The sequence below is a fragment of the Pleurotus ostreatus genome (genome assembly GCF_014466165.1).
Source record: "Pleurotus ostreatus strain PC9 chromosome Unknown scaffold_5, whole genome shotgun sequence".
In the NCBI taxonomy this organism is placed as follows: Eukaryota; Fungi; Basidiomycota; class Agaricomycetes; order Agaricales; family Pleurotaceae; genus Pleurotus; species Pleurotus ostreatus.
In genome coordinates, this window is record NW_023503160.1 from 239,204 (window position 1) to 254,830 (window position 15,627).

General features: G+C 52.3%; 3 protein-coding genes across 3 annotated transcripts; 1 reads left to right on the forward strand and 2 right to left on the reverse strand.

Moving 5' to 3' along the window:
- Positions 1–307: 307 nt before the first annotated feature.
- Positions 308–3,579, reverse strand: PC9H_007043 (uncharacterized protein; the record flags this gene model as incomplete). Its single annotated transcript, XM_036776579.1, has 2 exons — positions 308–1,414; positions 1,474–3,579. The coding sequence occupies 2 exons, from the start codon at positions 3,577–3,579 to the stop codon at positions 308–310; spliced, it is 3,213 nt and encodes a 1,070-aa protein (XP_036630199.1).
- Positions 3,580–4,590: 1,011 nt separating this feature from the next.
- Positions 4,591–7,262, forward strand: PC9H_007044 (uncharacterized protein; the record flags this gene model as incomplete). The annotated part of the gene is made up of 3 exons (XM_036776580.1): positions 4,591–5,190; positions 5,239–6,713; positions 6,764–7,262. 3 exons carry the CDS (start codon positions 4,591–4,593, stop codon positions 7,260–7,262), a joined length of 2,574 nt encoding a protein of 857 aa, XP_036630200.1.
- Positions 7,263–8,174: 912 nt separating this feature from the next.
- PC9H_007045 (uncharacterized protein) lies at positions 8,175–9,807 on the reverse strand (the record flags this gene model as incomplete). The annotated part of the gene is made up of 3 exons (XM_036776581.1): positions 8,175–8,747; positions 8,804–9,430; positions 9,481–9,807. The coding sequence occupies 3 exons, from the start codon at positions 9,805–9,807 to the stop codon at positions 8,175–8,177; spliced, it is 1,527 nt and encodes a 508-aa protein (XP_036630201.1).
- Positions 9,808–15,627: the final 5,820 nt, after the last annotated feature.

Sequence of the window (15,627 nt, forward strand, 5' to 3'; positions counted from 1 at the left end):
AATAATGGGAGGAGAGGAAGGGGAGGAGCAAGAGGAGGAGCGTAGGAGGCACAAGGAGCATGAAAGGGAATGGTACGCCGTATACGCGGTTTTGCTATAGCGAACGCTACGGCATGCAGCAGAACACTGGGCAACAAGATCAGCTACATATCAACATCAAAACCTCGAGTGACTTACCAGCACTAGTTACCAAAACTTCCCGCTCCTGAATTCCCTTTCTCCTCCCAATACACGGTTCTCCCCTTCCCTCCTACTCCACCACCTCACCAACCCTCACCCTCTCTGGTCAAACTCAATGTTCACCAATTCACCAAAAGCCCCATCTCTTCCTCCCCTCCCCCTTCCCTGCTCTCCCATCCGCACCCACGTCCTCAGCAGGGAGCGGGGAGGGAGGCCCGCCCAAGCCTTCGACATCCCCGAAGCTCACATACCCTGGGAGGGTGCGGCACTGTGCTGATGCGCGGCGCGCGTTGAAGGGGCGTGTCGCGCTGTCTGCGTGCGGGAGGGCAGTAGTGGAAGGGGTTTGAAGCATACCATGAGTGTGGGCACTTGGATGAGAGGGATGGGACGGGTGAGAGGGCGAAGTGAACGGCGAGGCGAAGAAAGGGGACGAGAAGGCGCGTTTATGGGTCGACGTCTGCCCGTTTATGTGCCCGAGCCGCTGATGCTCGTGCTCGAGGAACGGCGAGGCAAGCGGCGACTCCGCATCTGCCTCCCCCTCAGCATAGAAGAACCGCTTCTCCACCCCGTGCCCCTGTAGCTGGGTATGCGGAGGTGCATTCGGGAGCGCATGTCCGGGCATAATGGCTGCCGGTGGGTCGAGCGGAGTAACCACCCCTGCGCTCGTGTTCGACGTACTGGTCGAGTTCGAGGCTGAAGTAGAGTTTGAGGCGAGGGAGAGCGACGTGTTCGAGCGGGTCGTCGACTCCCTTTGTGTCGCCACACTGGGGGGAAGTGATGATTTAGGTTGAGGAAGGGGAGAAGGCGAGTGGGGAGGTGTTGGCGGAGGCGTTATCATCTCTCCCTTCCTTCCCTTCGGCGCAGGTACCTCGGGTCCACTTGACAAGGTGGGGACAATGGGTACAGTCCTCGACCGGCTCCGCGCATGTGTCATACCCGCAGTAGTTTTGGGGACATGCGGCGACGACTGCACGCGCTTATACTCCCCCGTCCGTTGGTGGTACGGCGACCCATAGGGTGTAGTCGTAGCGGTGGTGGCGGAGCGTATGCGCGGAGGCGTGCTGTGTTCTCTTGCTCGCGGGGGCTGGGCGGGGGACTGCGTGGGATGATTAGGCGTCCTGGGCGTCCTCGGGCTCGCATTGTGGCTCTGTGTCCTGTGCGTCCGCTGCATCTGCGGCGTTTGGGGTGTCTGAGGCGTCGGCATGTAGGATGTCTGCGGCGTTCCCTGGAACTCCTGTATTTGACCATTCAGTTAGCATACGTCATTGCAATGAGAAAAACGATGCAACGCACCTCTCGCACTTGCGCAGACGAACCAGACCCAGACCCAGAAGCAGACCCTCGAGCGGAAACACGCACTCGCGCCCCGCGCTCGTCCCACACCTCCACCTCCGCCTCGATTCCCCTTGACGGCGACGGCGAGGCCGACCGTGGGGGTGTAGATGCCGAATATGAATATCCCTCCCCGCCACTGATGTACCCCCCGCCCATAGCGCTACTCAAAAAGTCGTCCTCATCCCCACTCAGCCGAATCCCCAATCCTCTCATCATAACCGGCACTCTATCCCGAGATGCTGGGGTTGGGCTGATACTCCTTTCCGAGGCGAGCTTCCTGCTCGTACCCTTTCCATTAGCACTTGAGCGGGACTTTGACGACTTAGTGCTCTGCCGTCGTTGAAGGTCGCCGCTCCGACTGCTTTCCCCGTTGTAAGGAGAAGGATAGTCATTGGGGGAGACGACCCGTCCCACGGCCAAGACATACTCAAGGCGGGAGCGGAGGGCCTGCTCGTGCGGGCTCAGCGGTGCTGGACGTAATGTGTTCATATTCTGTGGATTAGAGGTAGAGTTCGGTGAAGTCGTCGAGCTTGTTGAATGAATAGGTTGTTGCTGTTGGTGGTGGTGGTATGAAGAAGAGGAAGCGGAAGCCTGCGACAGCGCGTTGTATGCATTCATATACGCCTGGGCCTCCGTCTGCTCGTGCTGTTGACTTTGCTGATGACGATGTTCCGAAGTATGTGTTTGAGCAGCACGCTGTGACCTCGTGTCCGCCTCTCTCTCCGTATCCCTACCCGCGTTCCGGGACGATCGGGTGGAGGGAGAAGCGATGTGGGGAGCATGCGTGTATTGATGGGAATGGGGGGAGTGCGTGGACGGAGATGTTGGGGACGTAGGCGACGTGGGCACCATCGCGCTGCGGAAGAGGAACGAGCCCGAGATCGTGCGATACGTCTCCGTCTCCTCCAAGTCCCTCTCTCTCTCCCTCTCCACATCCCGCTCCCTCGCCGCCTGCCGTTCATCTCCCCCGCGTTGCGAGTGATGATCGAGCAATGGAGAGCGGCTGGGGTTGTATGAATACGATCGGGCGTGTCTGCGCGGGGATGTGTGTGAAGGGTTCGAAGCGCCCTGGGGCTGGTCTGGGCGTGACGACGTGGAGGGGTGTGATGAGGTCGAAGCGGAAGCGTGGGGCTGGTGTGAAGAGGTGGAGGGGGCAGACCGCAAGGCGTCCCGGAGGAGGCGCTCCGAGCGACTCGGGGGGCGCGGCTCGTGATCTCGCTCATTCCTGTACTGGCGTGGGCTTGATGTCGGTGGGGACATCATTTTGAGTTTGGTGGGTGTATGGGTTTGCGTGTTTGTTCTGGGGGGAGAGGGTGAGAGCAGGAGAGTGGCGGGGGTGAACGATGCGCGGAGTGGCGTGCGTGGGGTCCGAGGAGTTCTGGGTGTTCGAGGTGTGTATGGGTGTGATGGGGGAGGCGTCGACGTGCGTGCGGGTGGTGTCACTGCTGTTGGTGCCGGCGTTGATGACGATGCCGCGAAGGTTGATGCCGGCAGTGCCGAAGCAGACGATAATGCCGCGAAAGGTGTTGGCGCCGGTGTCGAGGGGCGTGATGTTGAGAAGGTTGTAGTCGCCTTCGTAATCACAGGCGACGCCGCGAGCCGTAGCGGAGGCGACAACAATACCGTGGACAGCGACGAGTGGCGACGGTGGGTTCTTCTGGGCGAGGGTGCGAAGAGGAGCAGGGGGCGTTCCTTCGCGGGAGGGGTAGGTGGGGATGATAGCGGGAGGGAAGATAGGTGCGTGAACGGGGAAGAGGCGCTGCTCGTGCTCGTGCTCACTATTCCGTGCTCTTTTCCTTTTCCTTTCCCGTTGCCTTTTTCTACGCCTTTCTCTTTCTCTGCGTCAGTGCCAGTGCCTTTCTCTTTTATGCGCTCGTCTCCGGGTACACAATAATCCTTTTTATCCTCTTCGTCGTGGTGGTCTTTGTCTTTCTCGTCCGCGTCTGGTTGCGGTTGCGGTCGTGTTGTTATAGGCGAAGGGTAGCTGTCTTGTTTCGAAGTCGAAGGGAGGGGATGACGACGAGGTCCACGAATCTGGGGACCAGGAACAAGTGAAGGAGGCATCCTCGTTTATAGTTATAGCCCGCTGTAAGAAGTCAGAACCCCAGATTCTCCAGGCTTCGCCTTGGGGTGCTGCAATGCGGTCTATTCGCGTGCGGCGTGCGTGTGTCTGTCAGCCCTCTGCCAGTGGTCAGGAAACTTCAAGTGATCACGAAGGCCAGGATCTCAGGTCCGGTGCGAGAATGGCGGTACGAAAACGTGAAGAAGGGGTTTCGGAAGGTGTTGGGGAATTGGAAGGGAGATCTGGAATGGGACGGGATCTGGGACATAAGGTCAGCCAGCGGGTTATGAGTAATTAGGAAAGGAATGGGTGAGGGAAGGAGGGTATTGGGCGAGTGGGAAAGCGGAGGTGGGGAATTGATGAAATGGATTGGGGATAAAAATAATTAATGATGGGGATAATAATTAATCACGGAGAAAAGGTCGAAAGTAAATATACTGAAAAGAAATGAAAAAGGGAAATGGAAAATAAAAATAAAGTAATAAGAAAAGAATTAGTAAAAAAGGATTACTCACAGCGCGCTAGTTATACCAGTTCCAAGTCTAGCCAGTTCTCAGGCTCCTAGAACCAGCGCGCGTCGTATCGCGAGTTGAGAGCTCCGTCAGTTTTTTATCCGACTTCACGTGAGAAAAAAGACAAACAAAGACAAAGAGAACCTAAGAGCTCGAACTCGCGATAGAGCGGCTGGCAAGACTGTCAGAGACGCCCGCCATGACCCTGGTCTTGGCTACTTATCGTAGTCCTTAGCTGTCGTTATCACTTATGTTTTTTGTTGTTTGTTCTATACCTTTTACCCATTTCGGGTCATAAACTACAAGTCTTGTGATTCGAGTTAAGGTGTTAGCTTAGTATCTAGGGGTAGGCTAGGGTCCAAGTACAGGAGCTACGGGGCTCGCAGCAATGACAGTCTGTACAATATGACTCGTAGGATGTACAATTGACTGGTCCAGTTTCATTCCGCAGCCTTGAAAGTAAGATATAAAGCAAGTGACAGTCAGCAATTGGGACATAAGATGGCACACTGGCACTCACCCACCATCATTGAATTACTCCTACAACTCGACGGCGAGGACATCGGGGAGCTCGTCGTTGCATACCTCCAGAGGTTGCAGTCCAGCGGGATACCTGTTCACGTCGTCGTCATTGAAATCCTACAGGCGTTGCTCGCCCACTCAACTTCCGAGGACACTGCGCGGCGATGGGCCTGTGATGTGGCGTCAAGCATGTATGCGACTCAAATCTCAGCGTTGTCAAAGAAGAGCTCAAACTTACATTTTGGGGCATCATCGGCAAGAGCTGATCAGCTAAAGGATTTTGATCTCGATAACTTGGCGATCCAGTTTCAAGCAGGCGCGCCAGACCTATGGAGATGCTATGACCTCCTTCTCGCAGCCGATCCAGCTGTGAATGCCGCTCGTGAACGTCGAGAGCATCAACGTAAGGAAATGAAGGCGGCTACTCGAAAGGCTGCCCTGGCACAGTTTCGTTCGAAGCATGACGATAGCGATGACGATGGCGGTAACGATGTGTCTGAGCTATCAGAGAGTGACGATGAAGAAGATCCTATACTTGGCGACCGGGCAAACAAAGCTCGTCAGTCAACAATGACAATAGTGAGTAGCTGGTTGTCAGGTCACTTACAGTACTAAGCCGAGTTCCAGCGCAAAGTCGTCATGACTAGTATCATGCTGCAGAGCACTAATCAGTATTGCAATGCGCTCCAGTCCATGATGGGAATCTTCTTACATTCATGCAACGCGCCCGAGGATATAATCGAAGTTCTCGCTCGTATCGGCGTATCAATATCGACCACATCAATCAACGATGCGATCACTAACTTATCCAAAGAGTCTAGTACAGCCCTGCGGAGACTAGGGAAGACTCTAACAACATCATTTGCATACGACAATGTGGACATAGAATTGAAACATACCGTTCCAACCCTTGAGAAACCCCACGAGACATTGGTTCACCTCACATCGGGCACATTTATTCCACTCGATCATGGTGTCGTTCGAGAGGATCTCGATTGCTCGCAGGAATTGTGGCAGAGGTCACCGATGAATGCCGACCGAAGTGCTGTAGAACCTCCGATTAACGAGGACGAGCTTCTGCAGCTTCATCCAGAGACCCTGGAACATCCAACAGGCCTCCTTCGATCTGGCCGATTCAACACTTGGGTGTTTAGGCGTGACTTGATCCAGCACGGTCCACCATTCTTTCGTCGCTACCTTAAGGAGCTGGGAAAACCGGAGGTTGTGGAGCAGATCCCTGTTGTGAGATCTAGCCAAGTGCCTGCGAAGATGATGGATATCAGTCAATCGACACCACAAGGAAATGGAGACGCTCTCGCCGATCTATTTCGGCAGGTAAATGTCGGCGATCCGACAGAGAAGGGCTGTAACGAAGTGACAGACGTCAAGAACTATGTGGTACTGGTACACGGCGATCTACTTACCGGTGAACGAATCCAGAGCTTCCAGGCCTCACGCCGTATCGAGAAAACACCATGGCGGCGTAACCAGTTCATCATCTATGTGATGGGCCTCTTTCATTTGAAGATGGCGTGCGCTGATGCAATCTGGCGGATTTGCATATTCCCCAAGGCTGCGAGAAACGATCCTTCCAGTCTTATTGCATTTGTTGGTATCCTTCGCAAGAAGGAGACAGCCAAAATTGAATCGAAGCCGGGGTTCCGCCGTATGCATGAAGTTATCGAGCACGTTGGAGTCGTCTCACGATTGGACTGCTGGAAAGTCCTCGCATCGAAGCACTACAACGCCAGCCTTACGCTTGAGGATTTCGCGAAGAGGAAGCCTACATGGGAGTTAATCGAGTCAATGTCAATCGAGCTCGCAAAGGAACACATAGCAGATCCATCGTTTCACGATGTTCGGCAGAAGAGCAACCTAGAACGAGATAAAGTGAACGAAAACATGCTGTTACTTCAAGAATACTTCCTACTGTATGAAGAACTGACCTTTTCGATGAACGAAGGAGATATTGGCCGCCTCGAGAGTAGCTTCATGTCTTGGGTTTACATCTTTCGCGGGTGTGGGAAGCATAAGTATGCTGCACAGCTTGTCAGGTATTTGAAGGACCTGCACTTCAAGTATCGGCCATTTCCTGGGCTACAGTGAGTCGTATTCGCACCTGCGTAGATGAATTGCTAACGGTCATATGAAGGAAAGCAATACGGATGAACATACTTTGTAATCCAACGGGAAAACCAGGTCATTTTCGCGGCATTGATTGGTGGGTTGAACATAATAACCTGTACCTGAAACGAATCTACGGCGGGAAGTATTCAAATCATACGAAAGGACGAATTATGAAGGAATCACCTCTCATTGAAACATTCAAGAATGTTCGCGTTCAGGCCACGAAGATGTTCCATCTCGACCATCGTACTGTCAAACACTCACCTGCAAAGCTTGAGACTACGTTCAGGGCACTGGGCTTGTATATGGACGAAATTAAGGCCAATGAATTCATTCCTGGAAGGGCCGTGAATTATAGTATCGCGGACAAGAAGAGCGAGGGAATATTCCTGGGTATGACTAAAGCATCTAAAGCGATGCGAGGGGAAGATATTGACATGGAGGGGAATGAAGATGATGATGATGGCGATCAGTTGCCAGATATCGAGCACGAGGTGGAAGACGACGGCGATCTGGACGTATAGGCTTCCTACCGACTGGATGGGCCAGGCAAGAACATCGAGTAGTTCAAATTACTGTGGGCTGAAATCAACGGTTAGAAACGGTGCAATATTACTGAATTAACAACTTACAGGGTGTGATAGATTGCTGCATCGGCAGCGTAAGTGATGTTGCTAGCATTGGGGGTATGTTCTCGTTGGGCAGTGCAAGAGTTAGAGGCCGCGAACGTTGGCCTAGTTCAGTTTCTCGTTGGGCTTTTCGAGCGGGGCAGTTCGAGTTCGTTTCTACTCAAATATTAGTATGAACAATAGAAAAGGGAGTTGTAAACCCACTGATATGACCAAACTGGTGGCATTCGCTGCATTGGCGCTGCTTTGCTGGTGCGCGAGTTCACTTGGGTGCGGAGGAGACACCTGAAGGAGCTGGCAGGGCAGGCGGCGGCAGCTTTGGCAAATGCTGCTCGATAAGGGCTATAATCTGTGCGCCGAACTCGTTCACTCGATCTAAACTCCACCGTGTCTCTCTCGCAAGGTCTTCGACCGTCTGAATCTTGTTTCCATGGGCGCAATCAACGACACGTTGGATAACCATGTCGTGCATGAAAATCTCCACTCCGTATCAACGAACTGTGAGAGGGCCGAGCTTGACAGGCGCAGTTATCTTGCGCCATGAGACAATCGCGGCTTTGAGGTCTTGTTCTGACTGAACAGGCTGGTACTCCTTGATTGATGAGCGATTTGGTGCACGAGCCTGGTGAGGGACAGTGACTCCGTCGAAGAGTTCCAACAAGGCTGGAACACATTTGTCGCAACAAGGAGACATCTCATTGTTGCAGCTCTTTGGTCGGCATCTCGAGCATCCATCCGGTGTTGTACGGTCGCAGAGAAGGTGGTCGTTCTTTACTACGGTCATTGCCAACGTGTGTGAGAAGATACTCAGAGGGAAATAATGCGGGCTTCCCACTTACCACATCTGTCATTCCCAAAGTAGATAGCAGGCGGCTGTCGACGACAATCAAATCCACGTGTGTGAGCATTCACCATGTCGTCCAATGCAGGCTCGAGTACGTGGTCCTTGTGTTCACTGCCAATTGACCGATACTGATTACAGCGCTTGTGATAACTCTGGCGTTGTGTCTCCACATCAATGTCAATGGCTCCACCTCCTGTACCGTCCCCTTCACTCATGGGATCCTCACCAACGTCAAATGGCCTTGTTCCAACGGCATTCGTTGGCAATACTCGGTTAACGTTGCATGAGGCCAACGCAATTCGCTTTGAAGCTTGTCCCTCGGTTCCCTCCGGTGCTTTCCGTTTCCGACTCCCAAGCCCTTGTGTCGCATCCTTCTTCTGCCGGTTCCCATCGAAGCACTTCTTCTCAACGAAGATGATAGCCCTCGCCGTATTTCCTTCCCCACGAGCAGCACGCCCAATTCGCTGCCAGATCGCACAAAGACTTGCATTAACTTTCCACTGGATTACAAGTGATATACTCGGTAAGTCCAGGCCCTTTAACAGTCACAGACATCAGTTGATTATCCCAAGATTATTTAGATGTTTCTTACCATTCCAAATGCATCGGTGACGCAAAGCCCCCAGAGATCGCCTCGCTTGAAGGCCTCGTATTCGTCCAGGCGATACGCCGATGTCATGGTCGCATGAAACCAACGGATTCTCGAACGGAACTCCTTGGGTAATCGAGACTGCAGGAAACCGACTGCGTCTTCCGTCTCGCGAGTACTGTCGAAGAAGACGACGAATTTCGGCGGCGGTGCATCCCCTCTACGCCATCCATCTTTGATCAGGAACACTAAATCGTGGTAACTCGTAACCGCGTACTTGATCTGTCGGACGATGAGTGCAATGTTTGGACGATCGTTAGAGCGTATGAAACGCTTCGTTCGCATCGGTCGTAGCCGCAGGATCTCTGACACCTCGGACAGAACTGGTGGTGGTAGTGTTGCTGACGCAACGAAGAAGGGAATGGTATCCGGGATTACGAAACGAAGGCTGCCCAGATGCAGGTAATCCTTCCGGAACGAACTCCACTGGCTGACACAGTGGGCCTCGTCGAAGACGAAATTAAGGATAGTTGCGGTAAACTTCCTATTTTTCCATAACACTGTGCACGCCGAGCTCATCAGTATTTCAGGATTGATTATAATTACTTTGTATGCGCCGGATTCAATGGCCTATGGATTATATCGGTTAAAATCCATCATTCTGACTGGACGCAACTTACCTTAAACGTCTCCGGGCCCGCATTTTCCGCTGTTACTGAAATGGCCGTTAAGCCAATGGTGTTCAGCTGATCGCTGTTCTGCTGACCGAGGAGATTCAGTGGGGTCACAATGAATATTACTTTTTTCAGCCCATCCTCCAAAGCCATGACAAGCGGCGCGAAGAAGGATAGTGTCTTGCCGGATCCAGTTGCTGCAACACCGACAACATCAAATCCCTCGTACACTGCTTTTGCCATCTCGATCTGGAACCAACACGCGCGTTTTCGGAAATATTTGTTGAGGACGTCGCGGATCCGTTCATGGGTCCAGTTGCTCGACGACGACATGGTTCTCAAGGCGTTTGGGAGGAAATATAATAATAATAAAATAGTCATATTCAAAAATGGATAAACAGTATTGAATAAACAACAAAAAACATGAGTGATAACGACAGCTAAGGACTACGATAAGTGAGCCAAGACCAGGGTCATGGCGGGCGTCTCTGACAGTCTTGCCAGCCGCTCTATCGCGAGTTCGAGCTCTTAGGTTCTCTTTGTCTTTGTTTGTCTTTTTTCTCACGTGAAGTCGGATAAAAAACTGACGGAGCTCTCAACTCGCGATACGACGCGCGCTGGTTCTAGGAGCCTGGCCAGTTCTTAGTTCTATCAATACCTCAAACAAATCCCCTCGGTGTCTTCGCAACGCCCGTTGCAGAGTTCGGCGGCGTCTGTGTACGTGAAGGTGTGTAAGATCAGTGGAGTAGTGTTTCGTAGAGGGTGGGGTCGCGTCGAGGGTGGAGCTGAGGAAATAACGCGGTTCGTGTTCGTATACGCAGACGAAGAAGGTATGGCTGGTTACGGGAAGATGTATGCGCGCTGAGAGTGGAGGGTGGAGTCGAGGAATTAACGCGACTCGATTCTCGACCTTACCAAGTCGGTGTCGGCGTCAGTGAGGGATTTCGATGGGGGATTTTCGAGTCGATTGACCTTACTACCTTACTAAGGTCGCGGTGTATCTGGGAGTTCGTGAGTCCGTCAGTTCGAGGACTGGAAATTCTGTACTTGAAAATGTGGGAGTAGGGCGAGGAAATAACGTGACGCGGGTTGCACGTATCTTCCTGGAGGCGGAGCTGAGCAACCAATCGTCTCGCCTCGTCCCAAACCTCGGTGAATTCGTAAGTCAATTGTCGGCGTCGGTGAGTGTTCGTTCGGGGCTTCACTACGTTCGTGCGCTCGAGTTCTCGAGTAGTCGTTCGTAAGATCTTAAGCTTCAGAGTCGACGCGAATCGTCCGTCCGTCCGTTCGTCGTTCGTATATGCGCGTATATGTGTATGCAGTATACACTATACACCCGTACGAGGAAGTTTCGTCCTTTCTTCGCGCCTCGTCTGTTCTTCGTATCGTATGTGCTGCGTATATGCAGGGTTCGTGCGCTCCTTCGCTCGTGGCGGGAGAGGATGGGCGTTAGGGGGGGAGGAACAAACACGTACGTACGGCGCGTCTCCTTTTCTCCTCCAGTCGTAGAGGCGGCGGGGAAGGTGGTGGTGGAGGCGGGGAGATGATGGGCGGGAACAAGAGCGGGATCCCCCTGCTTCTCCTCGCTTGATTATGTTGGTTGACACACTATGGAGGTAGCTACGTAGGGCGGTCGTCAACAGGCAGCTGACACAATCCCCCGCCAACCCAAAATACCTAGATCAACGCAGATCAACGCAAATCAAATCAAATAGTGGGATTTTCAAATTTGCTATCCGTTATGATTATCCGTGGCATGTCTGGCATACGCACAGCCCGAGCGGGATAGGGCGCCTCCGTATGCCATACTCGGAATTCTAATTCAAATACTCGGGGGGTATGGAATAGTAGCAGCGTGTTTTGAGGTCCGGGCGGAGTTCGGGAGGTCGGGATGCATTTAATGTCTCGGGAATTTCCCGGTTTGTTGTGCGTGCTGTAACGAGGTGACGACGTAACACAAAACAAAACAAAACACAAAAACGCTGTGAAAGTGCGAAAATATCCAGAGGCGATACCAAGAAACTCAAAACAACCGCGTACGAGTACTCTAGCACCCTTCCCTCGTCTTTCAGATAAAACAAATATCTTACTATATTTGAATTTGAATCCAGGACCCCCGCCCCGCCCTCGGTATATCCCGTCGCCCGGAGTCGTGCGGGCGTCGGAGGGCGGACGGAGGTAATGAATATCAATCGATAATGGGAATTGCTAATTAGTAATTAGTGATTGGTAATCGTAGCCTTCGGGATCTCCCATTCCAACGTCACCCCATTCCAATTTCCTCTTTTTTCTAGCCCATTTTCTCTACAGTCAGCATCCGCAGTTGGCAGCTGGTCGTACGCAGCGTGCTAGTGATGCATCGATGGCGGGACAAAGACACGTAGGATATTAGATTAGATATTAGAGTCCAGCCAGAGTCCAGACACAAGAAATGACAACCAAGAATCCAGACACCCAAGAACTGGAGACAACGACAACGAAGAAATAACGACCGCGCAACCTCTCAAAACCAAGCTCAAAACCGTACTTGAAACAAAGTAATAATCTGCACTTTCTAACCTGAATTAACCGATTCCCTCTTAATCGAGGTTACATATACATTTTCACATAAGTGAGTAATCTCTTTGTTTTGATCGTTCGATCGCGCGGTGCGCCACCCGCCGTTTGCCGCCCCTCCCCCATTTCCCATTCCCCATTTCCTCCTCCACCCGGCATTCCCAGCTCTCCCATTCCATGCACGATGCCGCCACGATCGACGATGCCGCCCTCCCACCAACTTCCAAGTTCCAACCCTGCTTGCCGGTGCCAGCATGCCGGTGCCGATATCAGTCTATCTCCAGAACTCGGAGTTCCCATCATGGTCTCACACTCACATTCTGCTTGGTAAGTGGGGAGGAGAAGAGGAGATCCAAGGTGGTATACCTGGACCTTCTAGCAGACTAGCACACTTGTAAGCGCGTAGTACCCCACCTCCAATCCCAATTCCAATTCCAATTCCATCCCGCAGATGTATTTCGCTATTTAATTATGTTGCGAGCATCGACTTGGACTCCACAGCGCGGCGCCACCATCTAACCAATACTAATCTAACCAATACTAAGTCCTATGCCGTTATGTGTTTATGTGTTACGATCCACGTCTCGACTCTGCTCCCGTGTGTCCTCGTCGTCGTGCATTGGGATTGGGTGTGGCTGTTAGGATGGAGTACGAGTGATGTTAACTCGCCGTATTCTGGGACTCTCGCTTGGACCTGCGAGCGTCATCGATGTATCATGTAGAGAGGGGTACCGTCCGTGTATCAAGCAGAGTACGAGTCAATGCCTCCAAGCCTCGCTGCTCTACCCAGTATCCCCTATTCATTGACTCCGACTAGGGGACTTCGATAACGTTAGGGGACTCGGGGTACGGGACATCTCCCTGCTACCCGTGCGCGTATACATGTGTGCGGGATCTTTATCTTTATGCTACATAAAGCCCAGGAGTCGAGGCTGGCCAAGTGCTCGACGTAACTTGTAGCATGTTCGCCCCTCTTCCCTCTTCGCTTAAGGACAACGTTCAAACGTTCAATATTCAATGCGCAATCCTGCAATACCCCCGCGTCGCATCACGATTCCGCTTACCCTAACTTGTTAGCTGCGTACTACCTACCTGCGTACTGAGTACTGAGCACTGAGTACTTCCCAGAACACGCGCTCACTTCCTCTGCGTCTGTCCTGGTCTACCCGGCTCTCGCACACTCCACCTCACCTCACCTCCAAGTTGCTTCGCCTCCTCGCCTCCCTCGCCATTTGCAGATCGCAATTGCGGCGGACCTTCTTCGGAGAACGCGCGTAATTCCGTAATACTGGACGCTGAGCTTCGACGCTGACGGCGACTGTACACGGACAGCCAACTGCGGCGCGTACGTGTGTATGAGTGACGTATATATGAGCGAAAATGTATAAGCGTGCACCCGTATGCGCGACGCGGCATTGTCAATGTCGATGTCGATATCGATGGTGATGGTGGCACGTGCGAAGCTCAAGAGTCGACGGTAGACGGCAGACGGTAGAGGCTTCGACGTAACTCGAACGCCGTGTCCCGTTGAATGCCTCCGCGACACACTCTCTGCATTACATCCCACCCCCCCATCCCCAAGCCACCCTGAGCTAGCTGATTTCGATTACCTCCCGGAACACGCGCCCACTCTCCCTGCGTCGGGCTACGTGCATCGCCTATCACCTCGGCTCGCCACAACCCCGCAGCCCCGCAACACAGGTCTTGCTGATGCTACGTGCCTACTACCTACGTCTGGACACTACCCACGGACGCTGTATTTGGGACGCACGTTCCTGACACCTGCCCGCGCGAACTTGAAGCCGAACTCGGACTTGGAAGTTGGGTTAGAGCTACGTACGTAGCGCATCGACGCCTTAGGGATACAATTATGCGGATGAAGTAGGTGATTTGATGCTCCACCCGTGCCACCAAGCCTTTCATCTAATGTATACGCCTGCCCACACCCATACCCATACCCATACCCATACCTATATCCAGTACTCACTCATGACAAATGTACTTGCTAACTTTTCCTCGCTTCTATATCTTCTTCGAAGAGATCTTTTCGCGTTCCTTATTCCCTTGGAAAGCTGCAAGAACTCGCCGTTCAGTGTGCGCCTTCCGTCGCCCATCCACCCATCCATGCCATCACTTCGCCCACCGTCCGGAGAAACCGCGCAACGTGTACTGGGCACAGGCCCCAGACTCCCAGGAGCGGCCACTATACCATTATACACCGTATAGCCGCTATACACACGTTGGAGCCCCGTCTACGTCTATATATAAAATCTCCACCGCTTCACCGCGCGAGAGTTCTGAAATTTTCACCATGCGTCACTTGTTAGCTTATTATGACGCGCCAGCCACATTTCGTGCGACACGCAACGTCTTGTTACTCGTTATTTGGAGGTTATACGAATTTAGAGTCGGAGAAATGGATAGAGCCACAGGTAACATACTTATAATGGAGAATATCAGAACCCTTACCTACCTTGTACACGCAAAGTGTACGGCCATCGCCAACCCATTCCACCTACTCGCTTTGTCTCTTATCATTATGGGTGGGTTGTATTGTAGTTGAGCCGAAGTCCGTTTCCTAGCTCCTAACTTCCCCAACGTTAACCCTGACTCCCCATGCACGTGCGCCTCAGCGGTTTCGGGCTCGCACCTCCAGGCTTGCTCGACATCTGAGGTCGAGGATAAACATAGACACAGGATAAACAGTCCTTAAGATGCATGCTATGTAGATACACAGTGAGTACTTGCACAAGCAGACTGTAGGTACATGTAGGTAGGAGGCTCGCGGGAGACAACGTCGGCCCGGGATATCAACTCAACGTAGCATAGAGCTCTCGGATCCATGATCATACTCAAAGCTACTCAGGTCATCGCGTAAATCCCTCCGCATCCAATGAGCCGGCATTTTAACTATACAGTAACATGTGGTAGACTTCACCTGACAGACCGGCAGACCGACCTTACTTACAGATTACGCTTTATGATGCATATGTTAGTTGCATTGCGTACATTAGGTACATTAGGTGCATGTATATAAGTGCCAGTGGGGGCAGCACGGCTAGAGAACGGCCAACGTACGGCTCGAACTGCGAGACCTTGAGAGTCAGAGACCTTGACGCACCTGTTTGCTCTCCCAAGGGTCTCATTTATCTGTTACTTGTTATCTGCATGTAAAGATTCTTAGAGATCCGAAAGATGTTGATGAGGACGAGAAATAATCATTCGCAGAAACGGTGCAGACGGAATGAGGTCAGGCTACATCTGTCACCAAGATACGCACCAAGTACCGATTATCTGGGTTTCTATTCACTGTGTGATACAACGGCTGAGATGCATAGAACCCGGATAGCACATAAGCATAATGCACAATGCATAACTGATGCTCCCGATAATGATACATGATGGTGCTGTTGATAGCTTAGCACTTCCTACACGTACTTGCACACTTGCTTACCTAGGGTGAACTGGAAGTAACTGGCACACCGGTTGATACAGTACAATGCTTTGAGACAATGCAGTGCTCTCGTTTCATTGTCATTGGCGGGGCAGAGGCCCTTTGTGCCGTCGCTCACAGGATGCGTCCTTGCAAGAACGTTC